General features: G+C 49.9%; 1 protein-coding gene across 4 annotated transcripts in view; it reads left to right on the forward strand.

The window, feature by feature from the left end:
• Positions 1 to 12140, forward strand: part of CDH8 (cadherin 8) — a 358676-nt gene that overhangs the window by 14656 nt on the left and 331880 nt on the right. The window contains exon 2 of one of the 4 annotated variants that reach the window (XM_049110768.1): positions 76 to 527. In XM_049110768.1, coding sequence (XP_048966725.1) covers positions 276 to 527 — 252 coding nt within the window. In that variant the 5' untranslated portion in view covers positions 76 to 275. Of the gene's footprint in view, positions 1 to 71; positions 528 to 12140 lie in introns of those variants that run through there. The other 3 variants (XM_035716225.2, XM_025426341.3, XM_035716226.2) reach the window with 3 other exon arrangements.

Consider the following 12140-nt stretch of genomic DNA (forward strand, 5'->3'; position numbering starts at 1 on the left):
GCTGGGCTCTGCAGAGGCGGCCCCGAGCCGGGGCCCTGCCGCGGGACCCTCACCCCTCTCGTCCTTGTTTTGCAGGGAGCTTCGATGCCAGGAGGCCCGCGGATCGGGGTGCTGGGGGAGCGGCCCAGGCGATGCCCGGTTCCTGAGCCCAAGGCCGCGGCGGAGCTGTGAGTGGACGCTGGGCGCGGCGCGGTGAGCTGGATGGCTGCGGGCCGGAGCCCCAGCAAGTAGTCGTCGGGCTGTGGGGCGCCTGCCCCGGCGGCGGCGGCGGGACCATGCCCGAGCGGCTCGCGGGGATGCCCTTGGATCTCTGGACCCCGCTCCTGGTACTATGGATGGCGCTGCCCCCTTGCGCTCCTGCGGCTCCCACGGGCCCGGCCCCGGTCTTCCTGGGCGGGCCCCCTCTGGAACCCAGCCGGCTGAGTGACGAGCAGCGGGTTTTGAACCGCTCCAAGAGAGGCTGGGTTTGGAATCAAATGTTTGTCCTGGAGGAGTTTTCTGGACCTGAACCGATTCTCGTTGGCCGGGTAAGCTGCGTGTCTAAGATCCCGATTTCGGGGTCTGCTTCTCCTTCTTAGGTCTGTGACATCGGACTCGGCCCACCCGGTGGCACATAGCTGTGGCCCGTTGGCCCGGCGGCTGGTGCAGTTAGCCTGGGCCCCTCGGGGGTACGGGCAGCCCCACGGCCTCAGGTGTGTGCAGTGACCTCGCCGAAGGCCCGCTCCCCGCCCCGTCCCCCTTCAGGTGCCAGCACGTGCTCAGGCGCGCTCAGCTGGGCCTCTGCCCCCCTTTCGCCCGGGGCGTGCGTGCCAGCCGGACTTGCCCTCTGGCTGGAGCGTCCGTATGTTTCTGTTCACTCGGAATTTCTGCGGCCTCAGGTCCTAAGACGTCATCTGTTGCATTTTGTTTTGAGGCCACGCAGCTTCCCGTTGGAGGAAGATTTGTCTCCTTTTTTGGTTTCAGTTTTGTTCGTGGCTTGTTGTTTCAGTTATTAACCGGGATGCAGAACGGGAAGTTCTTGGCGTGCGCGCTTCACAGAGCTGCGTGCCGTGGTTCAGTGAAGTTTGCAGTAGGAGACGAGCCCTTCGGTGTCCGATGGGGTCAGAGGTGTGCAGAAGGAATTTCATACGGGGCTGTGTGCGGGCGGGTTTGCACTTGTGCTGCTGTCGGCAGGTTAGACCAACCTTCCTTGTGTAGGGGAGTGGTCCCCCCGAGATCACACCACTGGTTATTGGCGCTCACGTGGTTGTCCCTCCGAAGCGTTCACAGGCTTCCCACACCGTCATCATAGGAGGAGTCCGAGTATCCGCCTGCCACTGGCTGATTTTCCTGTCTAGATTTTTTTTATAATAAATTTATTTTTTATTGGTGTTCAATTTGCCAACATACAGAATAACACCCAGTGCTCATCCCGTCAAGTGCCCCCCTCAGTGCCCGTCACCCAGTCACCCCCACCCCCCACCCTCCTCCCCTTCCACCCCCCCTAGTTGGTTTCCCAGAGTTAGGAGTCTTCATGTTCTGTCTCCTTTTCTGATATTTCCCACTTATTTTTTCTCCTTTCCCCTTTATTCCCTTTCACTACTTTTTATATTCCCCAAATGAATGAGAACATACAATGTTTGTCCTTCTCCGACTGACTTACTTCACTCAGCATCATACCCTCCAGTTCCATCCCGTCGAAGCACATGGTGGGTATTGGTCGTTTCTAATGGCTGAGGAATATTCCATTGTATACAGAGACCACAGCTTCCTTATCCATTCATCTTTCGATGGACACCGAGGTCTAGATTAAGAAGTGAACCGGGCCAATGGTACTCATTTCCCAAAAGCAGGGATTTAAAAGAAAAATAGGAAGAGCATTGAATATTGATCGTCAAGACGTGGGTTAACTCTCTGTGTCTTGCTGGGAACTTGCGAGGGCCCTCCTACCTCCACCTCGCTGTCTTGTGGGGCAATTGGAGACCCTCCAAGGACTGTCTTCTCACCTCATGTAGTTGGTCTGCTTGGACACGGGAAGCCTGCATGAGGGGATGCCAGCAATCACCAGGATTCATCAGGCCCTCTCTTAGGCACACGGGAGTATATATCCGAGACCAGAACCATGATCTCCGCCCCCGTTGAGTGTGTGGCCCATCCTGGCCAGTACCATGGGGGCACCTGGTGGGCACCACCTTACTTGATCTTGATCCTAGCACTAGCAATAGCTTGCCCTCCTGTTTCTGCATATACGTGTGTGTGTGTGTGTGTGTGCATATACGTACATACGTGAGTACACCAATCATATGTGTAAAATAGGTCTGAAGACCTTTATCAATGTGTCTAAAATACAAAAATCTCCGAAAGTGTGTTTGTTGTTGTTGTTGTTGCTGTTGTGGGTTTTTTGGTGTTTTTCTTGTTTTGTTTTTTGTTTTTTATTTTTTGTTTTTTTTTGCTTTGCCTGATACAAACTCAGGTAGCAGACTTGAGGTTGTTTGTAGACCTAGCGCGTCCCATTGCCACGACCGTGCTGGAACACAGGCCGCGGCCCAGTCATACTGACGTCGTGGTCACGGTCCTGCTCCTCCTCGCCGTGCAGTGTACGTGCCTTAATGTGTGTCTTGGTGTGAAAGCTGCTCAATTGCCAAACACCTCAGGCCCAGTGGGCTTTGAATATGGGCGTCTTGACCAGCATGATGCTCTTTTTGTGTTTTAAGTACGGCAGCCGTGAGCCTTAGGAGGATCGGTAAAGCAAGAGCAGAGAGCTGGGAAGAGCTCGGGGTTTGAATCGCGTTGGGCATTCCCAAGGCCATGATCTTACCCACCGTATCCTGTTATGCTTTTGAGATGAGCTGCCACGTGTTTGAACCATAATTTGCACTCAAGAGTTCTTGCCTACGGGGATGCCTGAGTCAGTCGTAGGACGTGCGCCGCTTAGATCTCAGGGTTGTGAGTTCAAGCCCCACATCAGGTGCAGAAATTACTTAAACATAAAACCTTTAAAAAGCAAATAATAAATAGTAAAGCTCAACCTTTTGTTTTTTTAAAGGAAGTGTTGAATATTGAATTCAGAGTCCCTAAAGTCCTCCCTCCTGGATATTTAGAACTTGAGCCAGCCCCCAGGCAGTTCGTTTTCCTACCACAGGAAATTCTGGATCTACAGGCTCATGCATGTGTAATTGAGTATTTTCTTACCGTTTCTATTAGTTGATTCTTTATGGAAGTATATGACTGCAAATAGTATCTTATATAATATAAATAACTGAACATGCTATGCCCAGGAGAACTTTCCATATTTGTCTGAATAGAAAAGGTAATTAAATTGGGGTTTGTTTTGGATTCATAGGAGTCTGATGACTAATTTTAACTCTGTTCTTTCAATTAAGTGATAGAACTGGAAGCAAACAAGCAGGCATTTAGCATCGATTTGTGATTTAGTAATGCTCAAAAAATTCTTGCTCGAGTGACAGAAATGTCACATGTGAACCCTAAGACTTTGAAGTGGCCAAAACACCCCTGAGTCTTTATGACTATTTTATTTTATTTTATTTTATTTTATTATTTTATTTTATTATTTTATTTTATTATTTTATTTTATTTTATTTTATTTTAATTTTATTTATTTTATTTATTTTATTTTATTTTACTTTTTTATTATTTTATTTTACTTTATTTTATTTTATTTTATTTTATTTTTTATGAATTAGCTCTTTCTCTCTTCTCTATCCTGGCCAGCTCAACTGTTAAATCAGTCGAACTAATTTTATGAAGAAATTCCAGCAAACATTTCCAATCCTACATATTTCCCCTTAAAGAACATTGCTCCTGAAATATTGTAGCTTCGGGTTTGAGGCTCTTGGGTCGTAGCGAAGCCAGAACTACATCTCGGGTGACGGCTTCAGATTCTGAGTCAGGCTGGGGGAGAGGAGGATCCGCATCAAGGTGCCCACCGGTGCTTCAGGTGTTCTGTCTCCGTGCACGCTCTCCCGTGTCCAGCTGCAAGCCACTTCATTGCCGAGCTTCCCCCAGGCTGAGGAGCATCCGTCACGTAGGACCATACCCGCTGTCCTAAAGGCCCTCCTGTGATCGCTGGGCTGGGGCCTCAGCACCGTGGGCTGCACTCAAGCTCATGGCAGAGCCGGGTTTTGAGCGATCGGCTTTTCAGAGCTTTACGTGCACCCTCCCGTGATCCGTGTGTTTTCACTCTATCGCTAGACAGCTGAGTGCAGAGGAAGAGCAAGCCCTCGAGATGCACTCTCCAGAAGTCCGAAGTTTGGCTTTGTCACTTTCTGAATGTTAACTCTGCAGAAATTACTAAAAAGTCTTCAAACGCTCTCCAAGTAGAATAAATAAGAGTATGTCAGAGTCCATACCATCATGTATGCATAGTCTCTGTACATAGTAATTGTAGCCACGACTATATTCTTTTTTTTTTTTTTAAGATTTTATTTATTCATGAGAGACCCAGAGAGAGAGGCAGAGACACAGGCAGAGGGAGAAGCAGGCTCCATGCACCGGGAGCCCGACGTGGGATTCGATCCCGGGTCTCCAGGATCGCGCCCTGGGCCAAAGGCAGGTGCTAAGCCACCGAGCCACCCGGGCTGCCCAACTGTATTCTTTTTTTAATGGTTTATGTATTTATTTTAAAGCCGGGGGTGGGGCAGTGAGGTGGGGTGGGGTAGGGGCAGAGGGAGGGACAAGCACACTGTGCGCTGAGCACGGAGCCTTATGCAGGGCTGTCTCCCGGGACCCTGAGATCATGACCTGAGTGGAAATCAAGAGTCTCTGGCTTCACTGATGGGGCCGCCGAGGCGGCCCTGTAATGTGTTCTTAGTTACAGGTGTGTGTGCATCCGTGTATGTGGGTGTGTGTGTGTGGGGGGGGGTGTCGTTGCAGTGGTGGCCAGAGAGTTATGCTGCCGGGTGAGCACAAGACATCGGGAGCCCAAAGAAGGGTCCTTTCGGGTGTCCCAGGGCATGTTGCTGAGGTGATGTTTCAGTGTGTTTGGAAGGATGATGCGTCACTTGGGTTGAGGTGGGGTGGACTGGAAACCCAAGCTATGGCAGCAGGACAGAGGGGCTGTGCGGTGTCGTGGGGACACCGTGGCCCTACTCAGGGTCGCCTTGCCTGGAAGTGCGTGTGTTTCTGGCTGACTTAAAACGAGGTTGAAAGTCCCATTCACAGAGAAGCCTTCCCTGTCCCGTCCTGCCCCAGAAATAACTGCCCTCTCTAATATCTCACAGCCCCTGGCGGTGCTTTACTTTTTCGTCTTCCTGATGATCGTTGCCTCACATACTCTATACTTTGTCTTGTTTGTGATTTGTTTCCGACGACAGTGCATGTTCCACGGACGAGACAGGTTTCGCCTCCTTTGTTTTTCACTGTTTCCCCAGAACCCAGAACACTGCCTGTAGACAGGGGGTGCTCAGGAAGCGTTGTGCTCAAATACCTGAATGGGTCACCTAAATAACGGGGGAATTGATTAAAAAGTATCATAAACCCAATAAGATTTCATACGAGTGGCTTTTTCCAATGAAGGGGGCTGTGCAATCCTTTCATGTTCCCCTTCAGCACTTTAGAGAGCAGCTCGTAGTTTGAACATTGTTTCTACTTTGCGATTTTAAAGGTCATTCTTGGGGCGCCGGGGTGGCTCAGCCGGTTAGGTGTCCTGCCCTTGGTTTCAGCCTCTGTCGGGGTCTCACGGGTCCTGAGACTGAGCCCTGCCTGCCCTGGGGTCGGTGGGGGAGTTGGCCTGAGAGACAGAGCGGGAGAGCACGCGTGGGTGGGGCAGAGGGGCAGGGAGAAGCGTGGGGGCCGCTGGCCGTGGGGCCCCGGGGCCCTGGAGCCCCGTGACCTGGACGGAGGGCAGACACTCAGCTGGCTGGGCCACCCAGCTGCCCCTCAACTAAGTAGATCCTTTTTTTTTTTTTTTTAATTAAATCAAAGTGTTTCTTTGCGTTCGTGCTAATGGGTAACTTGTTAACCCGGCTTTTGGAGGAGGCTGTGCCGAGCGCTCTGCAGAGGCCGCCCGGACCCCTGTGGGCTGGTTCCGCGGTTCCCCATCCATCTGCCAGCTTAGGTTTGTGCGGGCGGCACGGGTGCCCCCAAACTCCTCTTTCTGGATTTCTGTAAAACCAGTGTCAGCCAGAGACTCCGCTCCTGACTCTAGTTCTTTGTGGAACAGGTGGTGCAGAGCCCGCTGTCCGCGAGTACCTAGCGTGTCACGATCCTCAGGACCTTCACGTTGGCTTTCTCTGCCGGTGCTGGTGCAGGATAAGGTGGTGCCTGGGACTCTGTCCTATGTGCATATGTGTTCTTGTCTTAAAAAGGAGAGAGAGAGGAAAAAGAAAAAAATATGATGGTTTTCATACATCTTGCAACTAAGACCATAACAGTCATGTCCCTTGGGTGAGACGCACATGAGGCGACCCGCCCGCTGTTATCCTGGGAGCCCTGTGCTGGGTCACCAGAGTGTTAGATGAAGCCACCCGACAAATGCGCACTGAGCACTTAGGATCCCCCAAGCACCGTGGATGAGACATTGTCTGCCCTGAGTGAGCCCCGAACCCCGACACCCACCCTCTGTCACGGAACTGGTGGGGTGCTGTGGGGGTGGACAGGCAACGGCCAACGCCGCCTGCTAGCAACTGCCGCACTCGGATGGAGACAGGGACCCCGAAGTAAAGGAGCCTGGCTCCGTGAGGCACCTGAGTGGGACGGTGGTCCGTTGGGTGGGATGTAGGCTCCTCCCTAAGGAAACCGCGTGGGGGCCGGACTGTAACCGAGCTGGGAAGGGACGATGCTGCGGCGGTGGCCGTGGTGTGCAGGGTTGGTGGGGGGGGCTGCTCAGAGGCTGGAGACAGGGCCTGGCACCCCGGGGGGGTGCTGAGTGGCCTTGGGAAGGTGGGGAGGGGCTCCTGGAGACCTGGCTGCCCTCTCCGCACCTCTGCCGCGGGGGACCCGTCAGAGAACCTCGTGCGCCTGTCGTGTGCGGTTTCCTCACCGGTGATGGGATCGTGGATCACAAAAGTATATTTAAGATACGAATGAATCCCCGTGGAGCCGGCAAAGAGGGCGATATGAGAGAAATGAGCATGGGGTCTATTGATTTTCTGCCCAGGTCCCTTTAGCTCTTGTTCTGTGGTCTGTGATCCTCGGCTCCTCATGTTGCTTTATTTTGGGAGAAACCAGTTTGTTCTGCAGGTGGTCAGAGTCCCACCCTAATGGGCTCTCTTGCGTCAGCTCCCTGCTCTCTCCTCCCTCTCCCCCTCCTACCTGGGCCTCGGAGCAGTTCCTTATTTGGATAGAACTCCACTGCTGGTGATGCTCCGTCTATTTATAATTCTCTCCCTCCACGGCTCTGACTCATTTTCTCTCTTTAAATTTGCCCTTCTAACCTCCTCTCTTCTCTGTAACTTGGAAAGCCTTTGGGTGGTGCTGAGTGCGAAGGCCCGGGTGCCAGGCGATGACGCTGTCCGCAGCCGGCGACGAGGTGGCTCTGGACAGGCCGTTCTGTGGCCGGCTGTGTGCACGCAGGGTGCTGGGCTACGCGGCCACCATCTGCCGTATCCTGGCCCGTGAGGCCCACTCGCTGTCCGGTGTGAGAACCCTCTGCCCTACGCAGCCCGGGCCCCAGTGACGTGGCAGGCACGCAGGTCAGCATCGCGTGTCCCAGCCCGGCCAAGGCCACGGGAAGAGCTTGCCCCTTATCCAGTGGCCCGGCTGGGACATAATGGGCATCCCGGAGCTTGGGAAGTTTTCCGACACTGATAGAGAGAAATGAAATGGTATCAGTCGCGTGGATCAGAAGAAACCCTAAATGCACACACGCGCGCAGACTCGCATGTGTGCGTGATCTATCAGCAGGGCTTGTGCACCAGTAAAATCCCTAATCACCTCCTGATCCCTTCTCTCTGGCCCCAGACATTCACCCTGTTTGCTTCAGTCCATACCCAGGGACCGGGTGAGCGTACCGAGAGTCTGTGCTTATCTCGCAGAACCCTCCCCGCCCCAAAATACACTCACTCAAACCTCTTAAAAGTCTTGCATATATTTTCAGTCTCCTTAAGGGTCATCTCGTTGAGGCGGGTATATTTTTCCCACTTGAAGCAAGTGATAGTAGTCCTATGGTAATGGATGAAAAGCCGGATCATGTCATCTACTTTATGAATAAATGACAAGGTAATTGGTATCAAAAAATTAAAAAAAGCAAACGCAACACTGATTTCGATCGCAAGTATGGAGCTGGAGCTCACGGGGAAGACTTGGTGAAGCGTAAATGCTACTCAACCAGGAAGGCCTTCCCGGTTTATTTACGTTAGCGGGATAGTCTGAATCATTAAAAATCACTAAGATTTATAACACGGGGACATGGCAACTGAATAAATACCCGAAACAAGATGCAAAATGTGTGTAGACTGCGTGTGCGATATGAACAGAGTGCCTGGCGTATATTAAGACGTGTGTGCATGTGAAAATAATACATATATTCAGTCACTTACAAAAATAATGAACTCCTGCGTACTGATCCCCCGATCATTCGTATGCAGAGATGTTCACCATTCTGCTATTTGTTTTCTTGAGTTTTTCTCCTTTCACCCCTGAGAATGCCAGTACTCTTTATTTTAAAAATCAATGTAGGAAGAGTCCTATTCATATTTATAAGCACCACCCATTGTTTCTGGAAAAAAAAATTCCCGATTGAGAAAAATATAAGACTCAATGATAGGTATGTAACCCCCGTGAAAAACAAGTAAGTTAAATTGTGATATTGATGCATATTAATACGTCAAATATCAAGAAACAGGAGTCTGTAAGGAAATGTGCCATTACAGTCAACCTCCCCCCCCCCCCATTTAGGTGATTAGATTGTCAGTTTCTTTTCTTTATAATTTTGCCCATTTTATTTTCTAGGATATGCTATTATTACGTCATAACACATTGCAAAACAAAATGAGAGGAAAGTAAATGGCGATGTTATATCATTCAATTTTTCTTAGAATCAATGCTCTCTATTCATAGCATATTCTTGGAGACTGTTATTTAGTTTGAATCACATTTGGTAAATGTGATCTTATTTAAATACTTGGAAGGACAATCTCATCAATTAATAAATTAAAGAGCTAGAAATATTCGATCGTTTTTACAACACTATGAAGAGAGCCAGGGCAGCCATAGCCTTGCTGTACCGCTAAGTGTACTTAAACGACGTCCATTACCGTGGGACAGACCAAATATGAACCAGAAATAAAGGGTTTGTATCTGGCTTTGAAATGGGAACCTGTGTTTGTAATGTTCCGAGTATTATGGTCAGCCTGCATGCTGCCTGTAGCTTTTCAATAATTAAGAATAACCTAGGAAAGGTATTTATGGTCTCATGTTGTTTAAGAAAGATAACAAACGGTGCTGCAGCATTTCCTTCAGCCTGGCTATGTGTGTTTTCTAGACGGTAGTTTCTTTAATATTTTAGCATTTTCCTTCCATACATATCATTAACTTTAAAAATAAAACTCCCAGTTATTTCACCAGCCAAAGATGAGCTTATTGGAGAATAAAAGAGAATTGCCATCTGGGATAAGCAAGCTGCAGCAACACCATGGGGGTGTCTGGAGAAGGAAGGAGAGGTAGCTCTCGTGGGGGGTGGGGGGGATAGAAAGGCTCTTGCAAACAGAACGTCCCTTGGAGTCCTCTGGGAGTTAAAAGCTCTCCTTAAGAGCTCTCCCTCTCATTGGCTGAGCTGTCAGGAGACAAGCCTGCCTTCCCCTGCTGGGCCAAAGAGTAGCATCCGCGTGCAAGGCCCATCTCTTCCTTTTGAGTATTCAGTAGGGTGTAAACTCTCCCTGCGGAGCCTCTTGACTCCACTTTAGTGAGCTTTCCTTTCGTTGATTTTCACATCCTCTCCTTTATAGCTAACTTAAACTCACCCTCTATACTCTTTCTCTCTCCCTCCCTCCCACCCTCCCTCACCCCCTCGCCCTCCTTGTGATCCTTTGACCGCGTGTGTTTCTGTCCCCGACTCCTTGAATGTCTTGAGATATAGTAAAGGCAGTCTTGTCAATATTCACGTATTGGAATATTTAGTTAAGATGTGGGTATCTCAGTAGCTATGGTAACTTTTCAATACTTTTAGAAGTCCTTTTAGATCTTACAACTGGGAAGAGAAATAGGATTCGCTACATTCTTGGTACTAAGAGTGAGGGGTCTGCAGACCCAGCAGCCCCTGGGAGCTGGTCAGAAATGCGGAATTTCATTCACCACCTGTATACCTGATTTACCGAATCAGAATCTGCATTTTAACGGTTTCCCCCAGGTAATTCCTATGCACATTAAAGCCTCAAAATATAGATATATTCACTCAGTTGTCAGTCAATCCCAGGATAGCTTGACTCATGCTTTCCGTTCTCTGTATCCAACCTGAGTAAATTTGGTGTACCTCTTAATTAAAGAAATGGGTCATGGGCACTGATGTTTGGAAGAGCTCTAGGCAAGGTATAGGGTAGGAGCCACAGCTTATTTCATTTGAACCCCATGTGGTAGGTGCCGGGTACCATAGGCTGCGACATCAGTTTGCAGCTGGAACTCCTCCGTGATGCAGGCGAAGGCAGAGGCAACAGCCTGTGGACAACCCCCCCCCCCCCGCCCCGACTGGATCAGTTAACAGGAGCCACCCCTTGCTCAGACCCATGGAATCCTTTCTTTCTGCATGTATTTACCACAACATGGCAGATGTGCTCTGAAATCTGCAGAGTCTCAAATGTCACTGGGCTTCCATGGGAGGCAATAGCGGAATCCAAATGAGCCTGATGAGAAGGACTGAAGGATATTGGGAAACAGCAGGGAATAAAAGGCTAGATGCATACTTCTGCTGCTCTCTAATCCTAAAAAAGCCCAGCTGTGTTGCATAGATCTCTTTTTGTTGTGAATATATGTCGGAGACTATGAGATTGATGACATCGTGCAGAGAGACATTCGGGTGGGGGAGAGAAGGAGGTTTTTAAGTGACCGAAGTAAACTGATCATATCTACTGAGTGTTTGCTGCATGGTAGGCACCTTATAAAGGCTGCTTGTTCAGTCCTCACAGAAACCCTGAGCAAGGCATCACCATCCCCGTTGTCAGGCCGGGAGAGCTCAAGGGAAGAGTCATCTCTGTTAGCAGCTGCAGGTTAGACACACGGTGAGTACTTGATGCAGCCCGGAGTCAGGCCTGGACACGGTGACCCCAGGGTGTGTCCCTGTAACCACAGCAGCACCTGGCCTCGTTTGAACCCCATATGGGAGGTGCTCAGTGGGCTTGGCTGCCACCCCAGTTTGCAGATGAGTAAAGTGAGTCTCGCTGAAGGTACAACCAAGTTAGGGTCTCATGACAGGCGTGCAAAATCTAGTAGGATTTGAATATACGTTTAGAGAGTCTAGCTAATTGCGAGACCACTATGCCTGTTCATCGGCAGGCATCTCTCTATGCCTCGCTCATGGGGGAGAGAGGCCCGTATATGGCCCTTGAGAGAAGAAAAGTGTGCTGGAGGGTTAGGCGTATGGTGGCTCAGTTATATTTCCTTTACGGGGAGGTGAGATTGCGACAATGTGGGTCTGGGTAGAGCTGGAGCCGCGTACAAAGGGATTCATGGGAGAGTCTCCAGGTACAGGGTAGTGTGCCCTCTGTCTTTTTTTGCTTTCTCATTTAAAAATATACATTTCAATACTTACGATAGTGAAGTAAGAGAATAATGATGTAGAGGGAGTAGCAGGAGAACGTTTGTCCTGACCACTTCGGGCCTCTTGCTTGGTTTTTAAAGTACATTTACAGGTGTCATTCTCACCGTTTGGCAGGTGAGAAAATTGAGACAGTTGCATTGACTTACCTTTTCATTGGTTGGGTGACGGTAGTGCAAGGTCCCGACTTTTTCTTCTGATCTGGGCAGAGTTCGGCATCACTTGAGCTGTAGCACTATACTAGAGAGCCCGCTGGGACCTTGGGCCGTGACTGGGCAATTGCGTGGGCTCCTCTCAAACGGAGGGTCCCCAGACAACAGGAAGAAGGAAGAGGGAGGGTTGAGTGGGGCACAAACCCAAATCCTCTACTCCAGACAGGAACTAAACGAAGACAAAAAGCTTGTCCCCTCCAGCTGCTTGAACTAATTGTGTTAATGCTGAATAATTCATTCGC

The sequence above is a fragment of the Canis lupus genome, chromosome 5 (assembly GCF_003254725.2).
Source record: "Canis lupus dingo isolate Sandy chromosome 5, ASM325472v2, whole genome shotgun sequence".
NCBI lineage: Eukaryota > Metazoa > Chordata > Mammalia > Carnivora > Canidae > Canis > Canis lupus.